At 42.8% G+C, this 25819-nt stretch overlaps 1 protein-coding gene across 3 annotated transcripts in view; it reads right to left on the bottom strand.

The window, feature by feature from the left end:
* The window catches only part of FAM174B (family with sequence similarity 174 member B), a 46396-nt gene extending 21587 nt beyond the window's left edge, over positions 1 to 24809 (bottom strand). Inside the window, exons 1-2 of one of the 3 annotated variants that reach the window (XM_072148557.1) lie at positions 24664 to 24809; positions 18287 to 18790 (exon numbers count right to left, since the gene is read on the bottom strand). In XM_072148557.1, coding sequence (XP_072004658.1) covers positions 18287 to 18564 — 278 coding nt within the window. In that variant the 5' untranslated portion in view covers positions 18565 to 18790; positions 24664 to 24809. Of the gene's footprint in view, positions 1 to 18286; positions 18791 to 19084; positions 19277 to 19745; positions 19876 to 24663 lie in introns of those variants that run through there. The other 2 variants (XM_072148556.1, XM_072148555.1) reach the window with 2 other exon arrangements.
* Between the last annotated feature and the right edge of the window lie 1010 nt (positions 24810 to 25819).

Genomic DNA, 25819 nt, shown 5'->3' with positions numbered 1-25819 from the left:
AGTGTATAAACATGAAACACTACTAGTTCCCATTATACAGTATTCCTTGTATCCTACATTTTTTTAGCTATATCCTCTCTCATTCCTGTCTTTCTATGACTGCTAGGAGAAAACTAGTTGTAATAATAAGAGCACATGCCATCTCATCACAATGATCGTCTGTTTATAGAATTGGACCCGAGGAAGGGAGCAGTCAAGTAGTTTGTAAAATTAAAGGGGTATTAAGCTACCATAAAAAGAGACAGTTGCTTCCCACTGTACAGCCAAATCTTAGCCTCTTCATAGTTGCTTGGACTGACATTTGGTTGGGTCTGACACCTCCTACGTTCTGTTGAGCTATGAGAAGGCAGTCCCATATGGGGAACCTGTCATTGGTTTTATACGCCTTATGTTTGTCATACTTGTAAAAGTTATCTTAACTGCTCTAAGCAGCTGTCACCACAGATTGACAGAAGTAGTTGATTCACTTAAAAAATTGGAGGTGGTTCCTTCAGTCCAAGAATCACCACATAACTGTTATACAGTGTTAATCAACCATTCCTGATGTTCTGCTGTGACAGTCTCAGGAGGAATTATGCAAATAACTTTTCCAGAAAGGGAAAATAAAGGGAAAAGAAATGCTACATCAGTTGTTGAACGAGCAAATAAAGTTTTCTAGGATGGAATAAGGAAAACCATGCATCTTTTAGCTACCTTGTAAGGCAACTCCCTTGACACCAAGCATGACCTTTAGGAAGCCTAATGATATGAGGCAGGATTAAAACCAAACCAGTATAACTATTCCAGAAGGAACAAATTCCCAACTGTAGAGAAAACTGTTTTGAGGTGTACAGTGTAGGGAACAGGTTTGGCTGAGTGAAAGGCTTTTGACAGGTGTTAGTGAGCAAAAGTTCTCCTTGCAGAGACTTTGCCAATTAAAGCCACCTTTCAGTCATGTGGAAACTTATAGCCATTGACGCTCCACTAGGGGATTCTGGGAAAATATGCAAATAAGATTTGCAGGATAGGATAAGGAAAACCACACCTCTTTAGCTACCTTGTGAGCCCCCTTGACATCAATCATGATTTTCAGGAAGCCTAATGACATGATGCAGGATTAAAACCAAACCAGTAAACCAGAGTAGTTAGACCTTCAGAAGGGTTGGTGGACCAGACTCCCTTATACCAAAATGTGTGGTCCACATTTTATTAAAGTGCTAGCACTAGTTTTCTGTCTGACTTTTCAATGAAAAGATCGTGCAAAATGCTTCTACATGTATTCATAAAGTGTCTGCGTCCGTTTTGTGTTGTGGCTGCTCTGTGTTCAACAAGTAAAAATGTGCACCTAAAGGGACATGTTAGTGATTAGTTGGAGTTTGTGCCACAATTATTACTGACTTGCACTACAATTCTGTCTGTGCCATAATTCTGCAGCATGAACAGAGCAGTGCAGAGTGCACCAGTTTTGAGTAATCTGGCTCCCTCTGCACACTGCACAGGCAAACTGCACATAGTACAGACTGCACTAGTTCTGATAAATGTGGGCCATTGTGTGTAGGTGTATGCACATTAATAGTGTTATTTAATCTACTCTCATTATGGTGGGTACCTATAAGATCTAGAATTGTCATAGATTAGATAGCAATGCAGACTGTACAAGAACTCACACATGTCCAAATATAGATGCAGCAACAGATTTCCCAGGGCACCATCTCATAATGATAATCACAGGGCATTAACAGGAGGCATGTAGTGGCCCTGAAGTTGCCATGATAAAATTATTCATTAAAAAAAAAAAATACAATACCAAAGAGTTAGAATGTATCCTGGTTAATCAAATACTGCAGCAGTGGTACTTGTGGTCTTTGAAGAACTTGACCAATGCAGAAGATTAAAGCAAATACACCATTTATTTTCATGCGTTGTGAACCAAACATACCTTCAAAATACTGTAGTTACCCAGATGCAGAAACATATTTTGTTTAATCCCTGAACCAAATTGTTTTGCTTTTAAAACAATTATAAAATGTAGGACCTTGGGAAAGTTTATGCTGGGCAGGGCAAGACTGAAGCAGTGCATAATTAGGATAAGGAGAAGCGATGGACCAGCCACAGGAGCGACAGAGCTTTGAGCACTTTGAGCGCAGTCCGGCGTTCCTTTTGTACTACATAGAAGTGTCAGCTAGCTTTATCGGAGGGTTCCGATAACCCTAGCAGTTTATCACTGCTAAAAATGGAGTAGCGCTAGGAGCTGCTTACTTTAGTAACCTTTTTACTAAAGTAAGGCAAAAGGCTTACCTAGTAGCCTTTTTTATGGGTGACAGGTCCTCTAAGGCAAATGAATATTTGCATTAACTACAAAGAGTAGCCTCTTGTGTTAAGGGGTATTCTCACTTTGATCTGACTCTGGGTATTACAAAATGAAATAAAAATAACAAAAATGAATGGCAGTACATTGGAAAGCCTAAAATTTAATTAACAGTGACACAGAGAGTTGGGAATCCCTATGCAAACAGCACAATGATTAAAGCTGGTAGAAGCAGTGACACCAAATTAAATTCTGCTGTCACTGGCCCATCTGCTACATCCGACTCATGTTTTCTGTATTAATTCTGCTTGAGTTTAGATAAGGCGCTTGTGTTTTCCCTCTTTAAGCTTTCATTCCAGTTGGCAAACCAGAACATAGAGTGGTTCATTCCTGAGGCACAGTTGTTATTCTTAGTTTTAAGTAATCCATGATGTTGCTTTAGCAGAGGAGGTCTCCAACAAGACCGAAGCACAGAGAAGAGAGGCCTCATGTCCTGTGACGTCACCACAATTACAGTACAGAAGAAAAACACAGGATGAAACTGAACTACTTTAACCCTCCTCTGTCTTATGGCTTGGGGGCTTGCCAGACTCCAGAAAGAAGCCAGGTCTACACAGTAGCACAGGAAGGAGAAGAGGGCCCAGTTATCTGGACAATGCATCACATCTGTTTACATGTAAAAAAGTCAAGGATAAACCTGCTTCCTATAGATTTTACTGCCTTCCTCATCAAGTAAGGAGAAACAATCCCTGTGGATAAAAGACTTGTCCCAAGTTTGATTGATATCCACAATATTGCAAATCTGATCATTGGAAGTCCAATGTTTGGACCCCTACTGGTATCGAGAACAGAATCTCGCAGTTCACAAATAAGGGGGTCTGTTCTCAATCCTTTTATGGAGTAGCAGGTCCTGCCGCTCCATTCAATTGTATGGTAGCGTTGTACATTGCCAAGCACAGCACTCACTTATCTCTGGCACTCTGGTAAACAGTGAATGGGATTGCCAGAGATACTCTGGAGCTGTGCTTATCAATTTACAGTTCTACCATAGTATTGAATGGAGCTACAGGATCCATGCTTGAGCTGGTGATTCATTCAAAAATTCGTTCCCATGATTGTTGGGGACCCCAGAAATCAGACCCCCACAAGTGAAATTGTTATCCCTTATAACACCTTTAAACCATTGCTCACAACTATTTCGCAAAATGCAAACTCAGCTTGGCTAAAAGAAGGAAAGAAACATAGGGGGAGATTTATCATACACTGATGTGCTTGCATGGGCATATCATAGTGGCCATGCCCCACCTCCTCGCATCGGATACATCAAGGGCATCTCTTGATGTATTTGGCCGGCGGCTGGCTGGCCTGCAAAAGAACGCAGGCAAGGGGCAGGAACGCCCCATGCTCACCCTGTCACCACTCACCGCATTCCTATATGCTACCTCAACACCTACATGGTGTGGAGGTGGTGTAGTCACAATTTGATAGCAAATTCTTGCACTGTGCAATAATTTGTGAAGAATCCACTGCTTCTACACCAGAAAACTGGCGAAAACAGTCCCCCATAGACTGTAAGCTCTTGTGTCACCCCCTTCATCCTCATGGACTGTAAGCTCTTGTGAGCAGGGCCCTCACTCCTATTGTTACATAGGACTGTTTGTGCTCTGTAATGTAATATTATACTTGGATATGTCCCCTATTATTTGTAAAGTGCTACGGAATGTGATGGCACTATATAAATAAAGATTATTGTTATAGAAAGGAGTAAGCCAATGGTAATCTACCAGAGCAAGCAAAGGCTAAAACTAAAATTCAACGTTTCTACCCATTATGTGCATGGGGTCTCATAAAAAGATAATTAACAGTAATAATGTAATCGGATTGTCTTGACAAAATTGTGGGTCCTGGCAACTTCTGCTACTGTACATAGGGATGTTGGGAATCAACCAAAAAGGGCAAATGCTGAGATGCAGCAGTCCCCTGTGCCAGTCCTGCAGTTTGCAAAAAAGACATTGCATGGAATTAGGGGCTTCTTCTAATATTTTTCAAAGGAAATCATTCTCTTTATGGGGACTGCTATTGATGCTATTTGTGTAGGCCATTGCATGTTCTGCTGAGGATTCTAGGTAAGGAATATGCAAATAGTTTTTCTAGGGTAGTAAAAAGAAAAAAAGAATACAGCATACCTTTAGTGGTACCTTAATGAAGCTGCTCCTTATACATTAATGCTTGACTTTAAGGGTATCTACATACATCTGCATCAAATACCTGTAGTTTTTATGCACTTTTTTTTCCATACAGATTTGTGTTCTGCGTAGTGTTCTTGGTGCAGATTTACATGCGTTATTTGAACATGCATTTTTCTCCCAATTATTTCACCAGATCATTTCCTGCGCCTACATTCTTTTTTTTAAATCACATTCACTGTCATGCTAATGTATTATCCCGCTGATATTCTGCAACAAAATCTACACAAAAATAATCAGCACGTAATTCACAACATGTGCAGATACCCTAAGGAAGCCTTGTGTCAGGACATGGGATAATAGCCAAACCAATCGGAATAGACAACCAATTGTAAAGAGCACTGTTTCACAATCATGGCGTCTTGCCAGTACAATTTAAGGAACTGGTTTGGCTAGGTGAGATGCCAAACACATGGAACAGGATGAAAATCATTCTCCCTATGGAGAATACTTTTGCAGACTACCTTTAGCCCTCATACATGTCTTTCATCATACACAAGAGTGTCAACGTATGATAAATGTCATGAGGTCTGGACCATGTGCTCCCACTACACAGGGGTTTTATACTCCCCCTGGTCAGGTGGTAGCACCTCTCCAACCACACTCCAGTTTACAATACAGCCACATCATTGGATAACATCTTACACCCACTTAACTATCACCTTTCCAGGCAGAGGCTACAACTGCAGATTACCTAAGATCTCTCTGCATTATCCCTTGGGTGAGTTGCGCAGGCAGGTAAAGGGCCTTATTTGTAACTACCCCCTTGCCTATACGTTGGCAGGGGCGTTGCATATGCAATCCATTTTTACACTGTGGGAAAAGGAAAACTTCAATGGCATTCTCCAATATTACCAAGTGTATGGTTATTCTCCAATAAATCCTTTATTCGTGAACCTTTCATATCTGCAAAATTATAAGGTACTCAAAATATTATTTGATTTTTTTTATTTATAGGGATGCAAAATTTGTAGGGATTTGACATTAATTTTTCTAATACAAAGCTGAATGATAAAATTCAACCACTAAATAAAAAAATCCTGGTGAACCCCATTCAAGCTTGCTACTTATCTGCAGTAAAAGTCTGTTAGACCTTGTATTATTTTGGCATCTAGAGTAACTCTGACTATGTGAAAGGAAGAAGGGGATTTAGAGCCGATGATCTATTTACAGTGACACCTTTCTCTTTTTTTTTTCCATTTTAACAGAAAAATCAAGACAAACATTTTGTAAGGTCCTCAGGTTCTAGTGGTCTTGGGCAATGACAGCTCGGACGGAAGTGGCAGAATTCATAGGACCCACGTCTGCCATACGGAGGCCTTAACAGAGGAAGGGAAGTCACTTGTGACATTATGATGTTACAAGTCCAGGTCTGGGAGAGAAGGTCCATATTTATAGGCTGAATACTACTGTGTAAAGTCGGCCTTATATACACACACACAAACAACACTGTCGGATAAATAATCCCCAGCCCTAAAGTAAATTGTAGATTTCATAACAGGCAATGCATGTACAGACATTTTTCATGTGAAGATAAGAACTATTTGTTTTTAGAACAAATGTAACTCTTTCAATTTGTTTTACAACAGCTGCAGAACAACGCAGTATCCGCTCCTAATCACCAACTGGTGGGGTCTGTGTCCAAAGCAAAGAGCAATTTCATGCTTTGTTGTCCTACAAATGAGCTCTGCACACAAATAAAATACTCAATCCTCCGGGATTATCAAACAAGGGCCCGAGAATGGGAAACCCCCATGTACATGTTCTATATAACTGCTTGTACTCTGCAATGTCTTATTTTATTTGTATATATCCCCTATGATTTGTAAAGCGCTACGGAATATGATGGTGCTATATAAATATATATTATTATTGCATGTCTGGCAATATAAGAAAACAAAAAGCAACATGTCCATCTGAAGGCAAATGATTGTCCAGCATATTGTGAATATTTCTCTTCTAGTTTAGAATGACAACTGAATAAAATGGCTTTAAGTGAACATTGCTTTCATCGTATCATTTGTTGATGGCACCATAATTCATTTAACCCCTTAACGACCCGGCCCTTTTTTGTTTTTTCATTTCCATTTTTCATTCCCCACCTTCAAAAATCTATAACTTTTTTTTATTTTTTACACGTAAAGAGCTCTGTGATGGCTCATTTTCTGCCTAAAAAAATTACACTTCATAGTGATGGTATTGAATATTCCATGCCGTGTACTGGGAAAAAAAATGCCAAGTGCGGTGAAAATGGGGAAAAAAATGCATTTGCATTGTTTTTTTGTGGGATTTTGTGTGCCACAAATGACATGTCTACTTTATTCTTTGGGTCTGTAAAATCACACAACACATTTGTATAGGTTTTAGAAGGTTTTCATACATTTACAAAAATGAAAACCTCCTGTACAAAAATTTTTTTTTTTAAATTTTGCCATATTCTGGCGATAATAACTTTTTCATACTTCGGTGTATGGAGCTGTGGGTGATGTCATTTTGTGTGACTTCTGATGAGGTTTTCAATGATACCATTTTTAGGACTGTGCAAACTTTTTATCACTTGAATTATTGAATTTTTTACGTTTTTCAAAATGGCAAAAAAAAGTGCCATTTTCAACTTTGGGCAATATTTTCCATTACGGGAACCCTAGGTTGTCTGATCGATCCTACCATATACTGTCATACTACGGTATAGCAGTATATGGGGATTTTCCACCTCATTCACTAAAATGTGCAAATCGCACATAGCGAATGGGTTAAAACGAAGACCCAAGGCTATCATGGCGAACAATTGCCACTCTTTGATAACGTCACAGGGAGTGACGTCGTCACCAAGATGCCCATGCTTTGCCGGCGACGATAACAATGGTAAGTCTTTGCCGCAATATGCAATGTGATATGCAACCTCCCCATGTACAATATGCAACGCGAGACCTCTCCATGTACCCGCACTGTACTAATACGGCGCACGTTGATAAGGGGTTAAAGGGAAACTGTGGATTTTCCTCTTGCAATCCATTAGATTGCAAGCTTAAAAACCACAGCCGGTTATAGTTAGATGATCTGCAAACATTTTTCTTGCAGAAAATCTTCCTTTTCTTTCTTCGTTCTGCATGAAAACTACACATTCATAACGATTTGATGCAGATTGTCACTATCCCTAAGACTTCAATGTAAAAAAAAATATTCATTATTTTAATAGTCGTAAGATTCCTGCCTAATCATAAATGTAGATCATACATATATGATTTCTTGGAATCCTGCCCTCTGCACTTCTGTCGGTGAAATCCAGTTAGCACAAAGTCCACGACTCATGAGATGACCATGGTCATCAGTTTTAGCCCTTAATTCATAATTATGAAAAATTGGAGGAGCGCCCCAGAAAATAGGAACTAGAGATGAGCGAACATACTCGTCCGAGCTAGATGCTCGTTTGAGCATTAGCGTACTCGAAACTGCTCGTTGCTCGGACGAATACGTCGCCCGCTCGAGAAAATGGCATCTCCCGCCGTTTTGCTTTTTGGCGGCCAGAAACAGAGCCAATCACAAGCCAAGAGACTCTGCACTCCACCCAGCATGACGTGGTACCCTTACACGTCGATAGCAGTGGTTGGCTGGCCAGATCAGGTGACCCTGGAATAGACTAGCCCCTGCCCGCGCTGCTCGGATCATTCTGTGTCTGGATGCCGTTAGGGAGAGAGCTGCTGCAGGGATAGCGTTAGGGTGTTATATTAGCTTACTGTTAGGTAGGAGTGAATCTACAAGAATCCAACAGCCCTTCTTAGGGCTACAATAACGTTATACTTTTTTTTTTTTTTTATTTGCTTGTGGCTGGGCTTGCTGGCACTAGTAATGCAGCTAGTACCATATTGTGAGGAATTTGCAGGGGGACTTGCTACCATTGTGTTTAGCTCTTAGTGACACACATATCCACCTCAAACACCAAAGTGGGACAATTTATTAGGGGTTTGAGTAGACTTAGGCAGAGTCTGCTGATTTTTTTTTTTTTTTTAATCTGTATTTCATTTTATAGCTCAAAATGGAAAATGTTTAACCCGAGGGCTAGGGGTAGAGGACGAGGGCGTGGACGTGGGCGTCCAACTACTGCAGTGGGTCAGAGGCCGTGGTCCTGGGCGGGGTGAGACACCACCTGCTGATGGGGGAGCAGGGGAACGCCGCAGAGGTACACTCCCTAGGTTCATCATGTCTCAAGTTACTGGGACTCGTGGTAGAGCACTGTTGAGGCCAGAACAGTGCGAAGAGGTGATGTCGTGGATTGCGGACAATGCTTCTAGCCATTTGTCCACCAGTCAGTCTTCCACGCAGTCCACCCATGTCACCGAAATCGGCACTCCTCCAGCTCCTCCACCTCAGCCTTCTTCCCCCCAGTCTGCCCCCTCCCACCAAAATTTGGCATTTGAACCGGCATACTCTGAGGAACTGTTTTCTGGACCCTTCCCACAGTCACAAACCACTTGTCCTGCTGCTGCTAAGCTATTTTCTGATGCCCAGGTTTTCCACCAGTCGCAGTCTGTGGGTGATGATGACATTATTCACGTAGTGGAAGAAGTGTGTAAAGAGGTGTCGGACGATGAGGAGACACGGTTGTCAGGCAGTGGTGAAGTTGTTGTCAGGGCAGGAAGTCCGAGGGGGGAGCAGACTGAGGGATCGGAGGATGATGAGGTGACAGACCCAAGCTGGGTTGATAGGCCGGGTGAACACAGTGCTTCTGAGACGGAGGAGAGTCCTATAGCAGAACAGGTTGGAAGAGGCAGTGGTGGGGCCAGACGGAGAGGCAGGGCCAGAGCTGGTGCATCAGCGCCAAATGTTGCCCGTAGTCAAGCTCCCGTGGCGAGGGCTAGATTTTTCAGAAGTCTGGAGGTTCTTTAAAGAAACACCGGATGACCTACTGACTGTGGTGTGCAACCTTTGCCAAACCAGGATCAGCAGGTGTTCCACCACTACTAGCTTAACTACCACCAGTATGCGCAGGCATCTGAATGCTAAACACCCCACTCAATGGCACCAAGCCCGTTCACCTCCGGCCGGGCACACCACTGCTCCTTCCCCTGTGTCATCTGCTAGTCAGCCCCCTGCCCAGGACCCCGGCCCAAACACCTCCCGTGCGAAAACCCCATCTTCGCCTCCACGATCCTCCAAAGCATCCACCAGCGTTCAGCTCTCCATACCCCAGACGCTGGAGCGCAAAAGGAGGTATAGCGCAACCCACCCACACGCCCAAGCCCTCAACGTCCACATCTCCAAGTTGCTTAGCCTGGAGATGCTGCCCTATAGGCTGGTAGAGACCGAGGCCTTTCGAAACCTCATGGCGGCCGCCGCCCCTCGGTATTCGGTCCCCAGCCGCCACTACTTTTCCCGATGTGCAGTCCCAGCCCTGCACAAGCACGTGTCAGAGAAAATCCTCCGTGCCCTGACCAACGCCGTTTCTGACAAGGTCCACCTGACCACGGACACGTGGACGAGTGCTGCCGGGCAGGGCCACTATATATCGCTGACGGCACATTGGGTTAACTTGGTGGAGGCTGGGACGAGTCTGACCCTGGGGCTGGTCATATACTGCCGACGCTGAGGATTGCGGGGCCTACCTCGGTCCAGGTCTCAAAGGCCTACTATGCCTCCTCCTCCTCCCACCCCTCCTCCACCTCCTCCGAATTACCATCCGTGGGCATGGCGCCATCAGTCGGTAGCTCTAGGCACAGCAGCAGTGCCATCGCTAAGCGACAGCAGGCGGTGCTCAAACTGCTGAGCCTAGGCGATAAAAGGCACACCGCCCAAGAGTTATTACAGGGCATCACGGCGCAGACTGATCTGTGGCTGGCACCGCTGAACCTGAAGCCAGGCATGGTTGTGTGTGACAACGGCCGTAACCTGGTGGCAGCTCTGCAACTCGGCAGACTGACACATGTGCCATGCCTGGCCCATGTGTTAAATCTGATAGTTTAGCGTTTCCTAAAGACATACCCCAATCTGTCAGATTTGCTCACGAAGGTGCGTCGCATCTGTGCGCATTTCAGGAAGTCCAGCACAGATGCTGCCACTCTCAGGGCAGCGCAGCTCCGCCTCCAACTGCCCGCTCACCGACTGTTGTGCGACGTGCCCACGAGGTGGAATTCAACATTAACCATGTTATCCAGAGTTTACCAGCAGCGCAGAGCGATTGTAGACTGCCAGATGTCAACTTCCACCAGAACTGGTAGTCAGGTCAGTCAGCTTCCTCAAGTCTACAATGAGGAGTGGACGTGGATGTCTGATATCTGTCAGGTGCTGAGTAACTTTGAGGAGTCAACACAGATGGTCAGTGGTGATGCCGCCATCATCAGCCTCACCATCCCGCTGCTTGGCCTGTTGAAAAACTCTCTGGTCAGCATGAAGTCGGAAGCTTTGCGCTCGTCACAAGAGACGGGGGAAGAAGATTCCCTTGTTGATAGCCAAAGCACCCTTAGGTCTGTTTCTCAGCGCATATCGGAGGAGGTGGAGGAGGATGTGGAGGAGGATGAGGAGGAAGAGGAGGAGAATGTTGGCGAGACAGAAGAGGGGACCATTGTTCAGTCCTTTACTGTTCAGCGTGTATGGGCAGAAGAAGAGGAGTTGGAGGAGTTGGAGGAGGAGGAAATGGACAGTCAGGCCAGTGAGGGGAGTGAATTCTTGCGCGTTGGGACTCTGGCGCATATGGCAGATTTCATGCTAAGCTGCCTATCCCGTGACCCTCGCGTTCAAAGAATTTATTCCAGCACCGATTACTGGGTGTTCACTCTCCTGGACCCACGGTACAAGCAAAATCTTTCCACTCTCATCCCTGGAGAGGAAAGGAGTGTGAGAATGCATGAATACCAGCAGGCCCTGGTGCACAAGCTGAAACAGTATTTCCCTTCTGACAGCGCTAGCGGCAGAGGGCGTACTTCTGCGTGACAAGTAGCAAGGGAGAGTAGGCAACCAGGCAGCTTGTCCAGCACTGGCAGGGGTACGCTTTACAAGGCCTTTGCCAGTTTTATGTCACCCCAGCAAGACACTGTCACCTGTCCCCAGTCTCGGCAGAGTAGGGCTGATCTTTACAGAAAGATGGTGAGGGAGTACGTAGCTGACCATACCATCGTCCTAAATGATCACACAGCTCCCTACAACTACTGGGTTTCAAAGCTGGACATGTGGCACGAACTGGCGCTGTACGCCTTGGAGGTTCTTGCCTGCCCTGCCGCTAGCGTCTTGTCCGAGCGGGTTTTCAGTGCAGCTGGTGGTATCATCACCGATAAGCGTACACGCCTGTCGACTGACAGCGCTGACGCTTATCAAGATGAATAAAGCCTGGATTTCTCCGCATTTCCATTCTCCACCAGGTGAAAGAAGCTGAACCTGAATAATGTATGCACTCCTCCTCCTCATTGTCCTCCTCCTCCTCTTTGTACACTAAAGCAGAGGAAACTGGCTATTTTTTTACAGGGCCAACTGGCTCTGGCTATAGTACTCTATGTATTTAATTTTTCTGGAGGGCCAACTACCTGCTCCTCTGGTTTGAAAACTTTTTTGGACTGCCACATACAGGCACTCAATTTATTTAATCTTTTTGGAGGACCAGCTACCTGCTCCTCTGCTTTGAAAACTTTTTTGGACTGCCACATACAGGCACTATCCAAATTAAATTGTCTCCATAGCAGCCTCCACACGTCGTCTTTTTAGCTGCCTTCACACGTTGTCTCCATTGCTACCTCCACACGTCATCGCCATAGCTGCCTCCAAAAGTAGTCCATATAGCTGCCTCCATACATGGTCCCCTTATCAAACGAGCTGTGTCAGGCAGAATTTTGGATTGTTTTCATGGCTTCCATGTTAACTTTGTAGCCACCCTGCTGTGTAATCCACAAAATATACTGGCAAACTTTTATCATTTACCAATATTATTTCAGCGCTTCTTGCGCATCTGTTTACATTCCCCTCACCCGCCAGAACCCAAACTTATAAGAACGCTACTACACTTGATCTTATACAAAAGGTTCTTAGAAGTGCTGTTTGGGGAGTAGCCTAGAGACAGGGGCTTGGATTGGCGAAAGCTCGCCTGGCAGCGGAGCGCCAGCTCCATCCCAAGATCCAACTAACATAGTTTTAACTGCAGCACCTTTAATCTACTACTAGTTCACTGCCTCCATACATGGTCCCCTTTTAAACGAGCTGTGTCAGGCAGAATTTTCAGGTGTTTCACCACATACATAGTGGAACTCGGCCCATCTGTCGCCGCCATGCTGGAGACCTGCAGTTGCAATCATAGAAGCGCAATATGGATGCCCCATACTGTCGCTCTTAATCATGGAAGTCCTCTCCATGGCTGCCTCCAAATGTCGTCCCCTTATCAAACGAGCTGTGTCAGGCTCATTATTTGGGTGTTTCACCAGATACGTTATGGAACTTGGTCACTATGTCGCCACCATGCTGTGTTATCGACTAAATATACCGTCAACCTTTTGTTCACAGAGGAAATAATTTCAGCGCTTCTTGCTCACCTCCTTTGGTTCCTCTCTGCCACCCATTGGTTTAAAGCCTGAGTCCATTTAGGGTATGTCGCCATGCCACTCTCTAGCCTGCTGCTGCTGCCTCTGCATGCCGTCCCCTATAGTGTCAGGGTCAATTATTGGATGTTTTAGATGCTATCTAGCTTCATTCTGTCACTCTTTCATGGCCATGCTGTTGCCCATAATTTTGGCATAATGGTGCGTTTAAGCAGCCTCAGAGGCATCCATGCATGCTGCCCCTGCTGTTTCCTGTCCATTTCCATGGTGTTTCCATCCTTTTCTGAGGTTTCCAGGTGTTTGGCCAAGCTTCCCTGTGCAGAGCCTTGGTCCCCTTGAAAAATGCTCGAGTCTCCCATTGACTTCAATGGGGCTCGTTATTCGAGACGAGCACTCGAGCATCGGGAAAAGTTCGTCTCGAATAACGAGTACCCGAGCATTTTAGTGCTTGCTCATCTCTAATAGGAACCAGTCACAAAGATAGAAATAAAATCAATTTAGTGATGTGCTTCTCCTCATGTCTCCTCCTCTCCATTCAGCACTTCATGTCATGTGACCAGGGTGATGTCATCTAAATTCCTTTACCCACTAACATTTGCAAAATCTACCCCATGTATGTATCGAATCACATGAAATTACAGAGGATGGTGAGAAGTAGAAGTCCATGGAGGCTGTTGTGATTTCATATGATGGGATACATACATGGGGTAGAATTTGCATATGTTAGCGGGTAAAGTATGGCACCCCCAACCCACTTGGTAGCAGGCCACTGCACATTCAGTTGGAAATGGAAAGGTAGAAGCACATATGCAAGAGATTTTTTATCACTTATGAGAACAGCCAAGCACATTCCTAGAATTAGAGACATGCACCTATCAGGTATTTATGGCGTGTTATATATCCCATAAATAGTGGTCACTTTCTTTAAACACATTTACATAAATTAAATATGCCAATTGAATAAAATAATAAATATAATAGTTCCAAATGTGGATCTTTATAAACACCTGCAGCCCAGGGCTAGGATACAGCTGTAACATGTAGAGATTTTCCAGCTGTCTTATAAAAGAGGTTTACGTTATCCCCACCCAATGTGTTGTCCACATGGCTTTTCAGATTTCATATGACCTTCTACCCCGCAGAGGGCCTCTCTTCCTCTGTAGCTTAAGAATCATATGCATTGAATAGTGATTTGTAAACCTAACCTATGGGAACTGGGTACATGAAATATTAGCATTCTAGACAAAAGTTTTGTTTTTCTAATATAAGGATCAGTTTATGGAGGGTTAATTGATGACATCATTATCATACACCAGTCAGGTATGGTGCTAAGGGATGCTCTCACTGCAGCGATAGATATGAGGTCTCACCAAGATGTGAAACTACTGAGACCAGTGACTGTAAAATGTCACTAACCATGGGCGTACCTTGAGGGGGTGCAGAGGTTGTGATCGCACCGGGCCCAAGAGGTTTAGGGGGCCCTTATAGTGTCACTTTCCCATATGAGAAGACTATTACTATAAACCCTACATTATAGTCGGGGCCTGGCACAGACTTTGCACTGTGGCCCATCAGCTTCTAGTTACGCCACTGTCACTAACGTCATCTATGAAAAAAGAGAACAGCAAAATACCTGAGCCTCAATGCTAGAGGGTCAGGGTAATGCTCATTTTTTACTTTAAAATCCTTTTAGAACTTTTTTTTTTAGAATTCTTTTTAGGTTGTTTTGTGCTGTGGGGAAAATCCTTTTACATTAGTTCAGTTTGTTACATTTGCCAATTTTTCTTTCTTCCAAAATATGAATTTCGAGAACTCACTGTTCACTTGTTGCATAAAACATATTCCATATTTTATGAAGCGGTTCTTCATTCATACAAACATATCTTCATTCCAAAATTGTAGTCCAGCATGTTTTTGGCTCCCACTATAATTTGTAAACTGAACAAAATAAAATTGTGTCATAGCTGCTGCGTTCTATAACGCTAGCCCATAACGTAGCCACAGGTAGCACCAACGCCATTCGCCAGTAAAAAGGTTTAATGAGTAACAGGAGAGATTCCACTAAGCCAGATCATAAATACATTATAGCAGGAAAAAGTTACAGTATTCAGATGCGTCTCATGACAATAGGCAAATCTAAGCATCAGCGAGAATGAACAAGATACAGATCATATTGTTACTAAAGTAACTTTACCCAACAGATGTTCCCGACTCTGCGCAGCACTAAATCACACGATTTGTTTACTGTCAATGGAGGCAATCTGAGCAGATTCAGCTTTAAGTGCCTACAAGTAACATAATATCAGTGCTGTAATATGCAGCGGCAGAACACACATGAGTAAACGGTGTTACGTGTCCAGGCTGTGTGTAATGATAGTGATGCACCTGGTCTGGAAAATAACAAAATACAGTGACATGTGTTGGTATAAGAGAAGTTGTACCTCCCCATTATGGGGGTGAGGGTATACAGGGGACAACTTTTATAATTATTACAATTCTGTTTCAGGGGTTTTCTGTAGAGATGAGTGGACCCGATGGTCAGATTCGCCCGCCTGACTCTGACATATTGCCTGCATATTGACACTTAACTAGCCATGGCTATGATTGTCCAGGGGAAAACCCCCAATCTGGCCAACTGGCATTATGTCCAGGTCAGGCGTTCGGACCCGAACCGCACTATTGGTTCGCTCACATCTAGTTGTGTGGTATATTGAATGGAAGCCACATCTGCATTAATGGCTTCTGGCCCCATTCATCTCTGTACAGCACTTTGGTTTATCGTGGCGCTGCCTATCACCAATTGCCTCGGTTTGTATACAAAGGCTCAGTGAAGATATCCCAACGGTGCATGTACCTGCTACAGCCTGCAACTGCTGCTGTAGCAGGTGCACAGATTTGCACCCTGTTTCATCACTGAGCCTATACAGAGGCCCGCAGTGAAGGACAGCCGTGTGCTGAACAGCAGTGCCGGAAAGGGCGTTTAAAACTTGCTTGTTATTTTTATACCCCCAGGGAGTGATATTTAAAAAAAACATTGATCCCATATATCCCCTTTAATGACTGGGCAAAGCAATGATTTTAGTAGGGCCTGGCTATTGGCCCCTACAATCACATCATGGAGTCCTAATCTGTAGAGGAGTCAGGAATTGTATTTCTTAGCCTTCTCCTTTAAAAAAAATGTATATTACATGCTAAATTAGCAACTGCATAAAAACAATGGCCATTTTTTTTTCCAATCAGTTTTTTTCCGCAGTGCCTGAATGCACCCTGCAGCAAAAACAAAAATTACAAGTCACTGAACATCAAAAAGGACTCCATTAAATCCATTGTTTCCACAGGACCCAGAACTAAATGTTAACTACAGTAGAAAAGCTCGTCATTATACTAAAGCATTACAAATGACATAAATAGGGTCCTCTATACGGGAATGTATATATATACATGGATGCACTATATTGTTTCCCAGTTTAGCCCCTGGCTGCAGCCTTCATCTCCAGCATTTATAGACTGAACTTTATTAAACCCAACTTTAGGAAAGTTATGCCTTTACTTTTAACCCTGTTTGAGGCATCACAAGACATCTGCTAAAGATCTTTGGTTAGAGCATAGAAATACATGGACTTACAGATTGTACATACAAACATCAGGGGCCAAAAAAGTAATATTTTACTTAACTTAATGGTTTTGCTAACCTGTGATAAAATACCTAGTACAATTACCAAATATTGCAGCAGGGGTGGTACAATAAGGTAGGCGTACTACAAAAGTGCAGCGAATGCTAGCGAGACTAAGGATATGGGTGGCAAAACCTATTCTGCAGCCATAAATACAGGGGACAGAACAAGAACACTAAAACCACAGAATACACATTTGGGAAAGTTGAAGGGATTCCCACAACTTTGCTATTGATGACAGTCTTAGCATAGATCATCAATGCTCGATTGGAATGGGCCCAATTCCTGCGTATGTCAAATAGCAGATCAGAAGAGGGTCTATGAGTCAGACCCCAATCATTCAAATGCTTGACTTTCTAAGGATAGACCATTACAAGTTAATTTGTGGATAACCGCAGTAAGAATACATTTTCAATATGCATGTATTAGTTTGTACATGTGATAACAAGAGTCCAGAATTTCCAATAATCTGCCAACCCGATCTGACAAATTTTACTGCTAAACTATTCCATTAAAGCCCCGACATTCATCTGCGCTGAAATATGGCAGTCATGAATGTGTTACTGGTAACTCGAGTCCAAACACAAGGCACCAAACCTGTCATAAGTATCAGCCTATCAAGACATCAAAAGCAAAGACACATCAGAGGCAAAGCTTAGTAGGTTATGTGTCAATATAACACTGTTCTGGAGAATATGTAACCCTAAGTAATATAGGAGATATCAAGAAGTCAATAAAACAAATACAAAATCTTATCAAGATAAATAGCATTTATCTAAAAAGAATTCCCTCAATCAGAAAGAAATGAAAAGAGTGATATTTCACTTTAAAAAGTGCACTTATTAGATATATTTAAGCTTCCATACAACTGCACTGACAAAGAAACATGTAGCAAAAAAAATATATATAAGAGTATAACACTTTACAACATTCTGGTCCTCTAAGGGGTTACATATTAGATTTGATCAATCTATGATCCCTATGAATGATTGATGTTATTTTATGGTTGCAATATGATTACCAACTATACCAAAACTAAACTACATTTGGGGTAGCAGTTACTGTACAAGTAGTAGGTATACAGTGACAGCTAGTGAGGCAGATTAGGGGTTACAGAGGGGAGGACATCACTGCCAATTTGTTCGACCAAGAAAATACATATCGGAAAAGGGGAGAGGGAGAGGAAATTGACAGATAAGGAAAAGTCTAATATATTTTTGTAAGATCTCTCTATCCAAACCTGCCTCCGCTCTGCTTATTGGAAACTTTGCACCATTGTAGATTATGGCACTGCTATGTATGGGATATAGATTATTACACCAGTTTGATTGAAATTACATGAAAATTTGTGGCACCTTCCAACTCATCTGGCGCTCACCCCCCATTCCCGCACAATCCATGGAAATTCACAACATCTATATTTGCAGAAGTTGCTGCTGCACATGGCATGTGATAGCACAGTGTGGCAGCAGCATGTACACCCTCCAGGGGTAGATACAGGTGACTGAGCAAGTCTTGGGACTAGTTGTACAAGTTTCCACCCCCCTGCCACATGGCTATTACCTGAATATCTTGACGATGAGGCAGGCGATGAGGAAGGTGCTGAAGCCGCACACGAAGATGAAGGCACTCTTGATGGTGGGCATGTACTGCCCAATATTGCTAAAGCGAGTCACCTTGGTCGTGTAGTTGCCTGGTGTAGTCGGAGCGATGGTGGTGTTGTTCCCAGTCTCTGAGGCGATGGCTCCATCCAGCTCCCGGCTGTGCACAGCGCTGCCCAGGGTGGCACATAGCAGCGGGCACACACAACAGCCCAGCAACAGCAGCAGGGTACCCCTCATCTTCTGCTACCCGCTGGTACCACAGCACTGGGGGAATGTGCCCTGATATCTGCTGCCGTCCTTAGCTGGAGCTCCACACACAGCAGGAAATAGGAGCAGGAACCCGGAAGGCTTCATACAACACGTTGCACAAAGTAAATTCAGGGCACTCGCTGGTGAGTGCAAAAGTGAAAAAACTATTTATTGCCGCTTCCAATAGCATATGGGACGCAGTCTTTTCCAAACTCTATAATATACAAAAAACATGTTTTTTTAGACTTACAAATATTAGGACATAACTGCACAATATTATACAAATATAATACAAGCCGTATGGGTCAAACAATACGTCAAAGTACATTACATTTCCAGTATCAAGTTATATCATATTGGCATTAACCGTGCAGAATATTATTGATCAGGTGATAAAGATGAAGGACATCCTGAAGTGTATTATAACCGGCACAGCTGTACAGAAATAACCAACAAAGTTCTATCCTAACACTAAGGAGAGCAGCATATGGAGGTCCAGAGGACTTACCAATACGGTGGCTGGTAGAGAGGGAAGAGTCGGCTGTAGGTAAGTGACACTGACACTGAATTACACGTCTGTGCTGATGAAAAGCGCCCTCCCGACTGAGGAGTAGAGAGGAACATGAACAAAAAATGCCCGCCCCGTGGGAGGAAGGAGATCCATCCAGGGCTGAGGGCAGTCATAGAGAAAGAACAGAAGGATCTGTCACGTGTCTCCTGGAGCAGTCAGCTGTTATAGTTAACCCTTGTGTGCCTGTCTTGTGTGTTACTACATAGCTGCGCCTTGTTTTCCCTTATCCCATCCTGGAAAACGTATTTGCATATTACATCGCTACAGCCTAATTGTTACTGGCTGTAATATCACAACCTACGACACACATCTACATGTCTATAAGGTTATAAATAGATGGATGAAATGTAAGACCAGTGTGTGGTGTTGGTATAAAGCAAAGTTCTGTATTTAACCAAAGTCAATAAAGTGGATTTGTATGAAGTATTAGTAGATTTTGCTATGTATAAATAGTGATGTGCGGTGTATTAACATGTGGATCTGAGTACATGTATGTAGAGCAGTGTGTGTTCATATCGTTAAAGGGGTTGTCCACTTTCTGCAAATAATTTATATGGTTTCACAATTTTCTAATATACTTTCTGTAGCAATTTCTCACCATTTGTCAAGATCTCTGCTTGCTGTGCTTCTATAGAAATCTTCTATGTCTATAAATCTATCCATGGTCATGTGATGGACAGGCAGGTGCACAGCTCATTATATCACAGAGAGTAATAAGAGCAGTGTGATACTAACGGCTCGTGCACCTGCATTTCCATCACAAGAACAAGTCCATTTATATCCTCTGGAAGTTAATATAGAAGCTTTCTATAAAATGACAGCAAGCAGAGATCTAGAAAATCACAAGGAACTGATGCAGAAAATATAATGGAAAATTGTATAACTTTTCATTACACAAATTATATCAATTATTTCATGAATCTGGACAACCCCTTTAAGACAAAACACGTATGGCATTATGAATGTATGTCAGAGCAGCTTGTTAACCCCTTAGCGCTCTGCGCCGTAGCTGTACTGCGCTGAGTCCCGCGATTAGCGCTCAGCGCAGTACAGCTACTGCGCAGAGCCGATGCCGGTTCAGCGCTGCATAGCAGCCAAACCAGCATCGTTAGCCGCGGGATTTCAGCGGTAATCTACCGCTGACATCCCCGGCTAACACCCGCGGTCGGAGTGGGCTCCGATCGCGGGTGTTTAACCCATTAAATGCCGCGGTCAACGCGACCGCGGCATTTAACATGCCTTCTGGGGGTCTTTACCCCACGATCGGCCCCCCGCACCGTTTTCGGGGGGGGGGGGGCGATCGCTGTTTTGGCTCCTCTGGGGTCAGATCGGGACCCCAGAGAAGCCTGGAGGGTTTACCTTTAAGATGGCGTCTGTGACATCATCTTAAAGGCAAAGTGTCAGCCTATGCATCTGCATAGGCTGGCACTGATAATACCCTGCAATACATTAGTATTGCAGAGTATTTTCAAGAACAAGCAATCAGATGATTGCTTGTTCATATCCCATGGTGGATCATGTAAAAAATGTACAAAATTATGTTTTTCAAGAAAAAATTACTTTATAAATCACTAAAAATGCCCATAAGCCCCAAAACATATAAAGAGACATATAACGCTCAAAAAAGTCTAAATCATAACACAAACCCCACATATATAGTATCACCGCGTCCGTAACAATCCATAGAATAAAACTAAATAACTATTGAACCCATATGATGAACGCCGTAAAAAAAAAACGTCAAAAACCCGCCAAAATTATGATTTTTACCTATTATATCCCACTAAAAATGCAATAAAAAGTGATCAACAAAACATATGTACTCCAGAATGATATTGTTGCAAAGAACAACATGTCCCGCAAAAAACAAGCCATCAACCAGCTCTGTAGCCAAAAACGTAACAATCCACTTGGAAGACAGCGATGCTAAAATGATAGATTTTTCCCCACATTAGGGTTTTATTTGGCAAATTTAGTAAAACATAAGAAAAAATATTCATGTCTGGTATCCCCGTAATCGTATCGACCCATAGAATAAAGATAACAGGATTATTAGGCTATACGGTGAACACGAAAAAAAAAAAAGTAAAAAATCCAGTACAGAATTGATGCTTTTCTACTCATGACCTCAAAAAAGTTCCAAAATTTTCAACAATAGGTGATACCAACCCCAAAATGGTAACACTGGAAAAAGCATCTCGTCCCGCAAAAAAAATGCCGTCACATGGCCCAAATAACGGAAAAGCGAAAATTTTATGGCCTTCAAAAGGGGGCAACCAGAAAACTAAAATCCTGGCAGCTGCAGGGTGCTCCTTCCCTTCTGCGCCTCGCTGTGCCCCCATAACACAAGTAACGGCCACGTGTGGGGGGTCGCTGCACTCAGGAGAAATTGTAGAACAAATTTTATGGTGAGTTTTCTCTTTTTATCTTTTGGAAATGTGTAAATTTTAGGGCTAAATGAACGTATAACCGACAAAATTTGACCATTCTAAATTTCACCGCCATTTTGATTCAATTACTATGAAGATCTCAAGGGGTTAACAATCTTTGTAAATGCTGTTTCTGATAGTTTGAGGGGTGCAGATTTGAAAATGGGTTGGTTATATAGGGGGGTTTGTTGCTAAATATGTAAAATTTGATTTCAAACAGTATTTATCCCCAAAATAGTCAATTCCGAAAATACGGAAAATCGCTATTCGATTTGTAGGCCGCGTGACGTCAAAATAAATTATCCAAACATTTCAAAAATTATGAAAATGTAAAGTTGACAAATGGGAAATGTTATTCTGCAAGTTATTTAGGTGGTAAATCTATCTGCCTGAAAACGCGGTGATTTTGAATTTCGAAAATGGCAAATTTTTCTAAAAATTCATCATTTTTTTCTTTTTTTTGTAAATAAACGCAAAACTTATCAGCCAAAATTTACCACTAAAATGAAGTACAACATGTGGGGAAAAAACAATCTCAGAATCGCTTTGATAAGTAACAGTGTTCAAAAGTTATTACCACAGGAAGAGACACTGGTCAAATTTCAAAAAAAAGTTGCGAGCCTTAACCTGCAAACAGGCTGCGTCCTTAAGGGGTTAAAAGAGTTAAAATAGTGTCTGATGAAGAAGTATGTGCAATAAAGAGCATCCCACAATAATAGAAAAGAAGACCAGCGAAAAACAAGAAAGAATTGGTTATGTGCTAGTTATTTACTGGTTATTTACTAGTTATCATCTGCCCATGACAATATTATTAATATCTATTATGTTACATTTATTTCATAGTGCCGTAACCTCTTCACATTACATTGTTGTATGTCATACTCATCACTGCCTCTTCCGTTACTATTTTTTATTTTTATTTTGATGATATATTTTTTGCCCTGTGGTAAAATTTACTATTCCTGTCTAAGCTCAGGACAGATGGGTAAAACTGGTTTAGATGCTGTAAAGTTGTGCAGGTCATTATAAGCTTTCCGGAAATATCTTTCCTGTTTCTCTGCAGTCACAGTTCTTTTACAAAAATGCAGTTTTTATCTTTTTGCAAATAAGCATTGCTCGCTAATGCGACGCTAGCACACAGGGGTCACAAGTTGCGTTTTGGCCTGCGTTTTCATTGCGTTTGAAACTCATTGCAACAGCTGAGGAGAAGTGATTTGCCTTATTACATTACTGTTTACATTTGTTAACACAATGTTAACACAGTGTTAATACATTTGTTAACATCACCTTTACGATTCATTTTGTAAACGGAAACGTTAACAGTAATGTAATTAGGCAAGTTACCTCTCCTCAGCTGTTGTAATGCGTTTAAAAACGCTATGAAAATGCAACCAAAGCACAACATGTGAGCGCGCCCTTAGGGTGGTGGCACACATGGTGTTTTGAACCCATTTTTAGTCAGTTTTTAGTTGTGCGTTTTCAGTCTGTTAAAAAACGCATGCATTTTTGAATGCGCATTTGTTTTTTACCAGACTGAAAATGCATGACTAAAAACGGACTAAAAACGGGTTCAAAACGCCATGTGTACCACCACCCTAACTCATAGATCCAGGCACCGTGTCTGCGGTAATCATTTTATATTCTTCCTTGTAAGGGGGAGGATTGCTGAGGGAGGAGAGGGTAGGGCAGCACTGTGTAACAACCTGCGAAACTACAGCATAGAGGGGCTTTGGTAACACCCTAATAGCATAATTTTAAAAGCTGCTTTTAGAAGGAAGCCATGGATAACAAAGATATAACCACAGTCAACATGCCTGGATCTATGAGTAAATGTAGGGGTGGGAACATCTGGCTCACTGAGCCGGGTAGAAGCAGGGCAACAATTGATTGATTCATTGTGACTACTGGCTACTGGGGCCATTAATGTCACTTCTGGTTACTGGGGGCATCACTTTGGCTACTGATGGCATCACTGTTACTTCTGTCAACCGGGGCAGGCTGTGTCTTTATTGGCCACTTTGGGCAGGCACTGTGGCTACTGGCTACTGGGGGAACGCATGGTTACTACTTGCGACAGACTCTGTGACTAACTACTGGAAGAAGGCTCTGTGACTACTGGCTACAGGGGGCAAGCACTGTTACTATTGGAGGCAGACTCTGTGACTAACTACTGGAAAAAGGCTCTGTGACTACTGGCTACTGGGGACTGGCTCTGTGACTACTGGCTACTGGGAACATCGTGTGACTTCTTGTGACTACTGGCTATTGGGGACAGGGTCTGTGACTACTGGTTAGTGGGACAGGCTCTGTGACTACCAGCTACTGGGGAAGGCTCAGTGTTGTTTGCTGGCTACTGGTGCAGGCACTCAGACTACTGGCTACAAGAGGAAAGCTCTGTGACTATTGGGGGTCAAGTTCTTTGATTACTCTGTGACTTCTGGGGGCATCACTATAAACACTAACTATTGGGGAAGTCACTGTGACTACTGGAGGCGCAACTATGACCACTGGGGGCAAGCACTGTGACTATTGGCTACTATGGGGCAGGAAATATTTCTATTGAACACTTACCTTATTGCTATCTTCAGATTGAACACTGAACACTGTGCCAGGGATGGTTATTCAAGCATTACAGTTGTTTGTGATACATAGAGCTACTGCCAAACCTTCGGACAAGAGTGCTGGACTCGAAGCAAGATTAAATTTGTTTTTGTACAAATTTTACATATACAAATTTTAATGAAATAAAAACAATTGTATACAAGACAGTCTGACAGGGAGAAGGGCCAGTAAATGCTACAATATACAGGAACCACACAGACATGCCATACTAATTCACACACAATGAAAACTTTTTATAGAAAACAATGGGACCAAGACAAACAAGTGGATCTTCTGGAGACAGACATCTTCACACTGCTTTCATTTAAATATGGTTTATGGAATATTTTAGTGACATAAAGTTTGAAACAATCAGCTACACGACACAGCTCATAAAACAAATTTTAAAATAGCACGCGCGTCCTTTCATGTGGCTGCGCCATATTTTCCCATTGGTATAATTACTGTTATTTTTAATACACTTACATCACGCATATATTGTTCCCTCAGAATGAGGAATTTTCCTCAAAGGGCAGACAGAAAAATTTGGGACTCCAAATCCCACTATATTTAAGGAGCAGCACATTTTTAATCCACTTAACTCTATAGGGCTGGCAAAGATAGCTGCTGTATTTGGCTTCTGTTAAACTGTCACATTAACATGAAGACAAATATAAGGGGGATAGTGATGACTTTATATTAGCAGTCAGACCCCCACTGATAATTAGCACCTACTGTATAATGAGGATAGCTCTTCTTTCTACCGTCCCTTTAAGTATTTTTCCCTAGTTTGGACATTTTTGTTACCATTCGGACTGTAAGGTGCACAAAAAATCCTCTGATTTTCTCAGAAATCAAAGGTGCGCCTTATAGTCCAGTGCGCCTTATATATGAACGGAATTTACAGACAACAGCTGCCTTGAACTGTGCACAGGTCTGCCACCTGCTGGTCATTCATCCTTATAATCAGGTGCGCCTTATAATCCGGTGCGCCTTATATATGAATTTAGACGTTTTAGCAGGCATTTATTGATGGTGCGCCTTATAGTCCGGTGCTCCTTATAGTCCGAAAAATATGGTATTAGCTCCAAGTAATGTAAAACTAATGAAAAACATTTTGCAGTCCAGCACACCGCCTCCCGTCACAAGGCCTTGGTATACATAGGATATTAGGGGACATTGTATTGACAGCAAGGACCTGCTATATGTTTAGGCTATAGCAGGCTGTCACAGCCTCTGAATACCAATAGAGGGTGATGGGAAGTGCAGACTAGGACTGAGTTAAGTATAACTTCTTTTACACCACCTGGGGCCCATAAAAAAATAGCCATCTTAGTCAACCCCTTTAAGGCCCTGAACCAATGTCTGCAATTGTTGCTGAATACATGGAATTTCTGCACTGTTTTTGATTTTTCCTAATATAGGCTAAATAAAGAAGGTGTTATTTTCATAGAAATACACTAAAGTCTTTGTATTTTGTTATATTCCCTGCTGTTGTCAGGGTCGGCTGGACCGTGCATACGAGAAAATGATTGTTGTGGCAAAGTCTGGTATTGCTGGTGATTTAGTCTGACACTGTTCTGACATTGTCCAGTCAGCTATATCTATGGTTCGTGCGGATATCCACCTTCTGCACAACCTG

This window comes from Engystomops pustulosus, chromosome 4 (assembly GCF_040894005.1).
Source record: "Engystomops pustulosus chromosome 4, aEngPut4.maternal, whole genome shotgun sequence".
Classification (NCBI taxonomy): domain Eukaryota; kingdom Metazoa; phylum Chordata; class Amphibia; order Anura; family Leptodactylidae; genus Engystomops; species Engystomops pustulosus.
The sequence above is the reverse complement of the archived record's forward strand: the minus strand, read 5'-3'. Positions and strand labels throughout refer to the sequence as shown.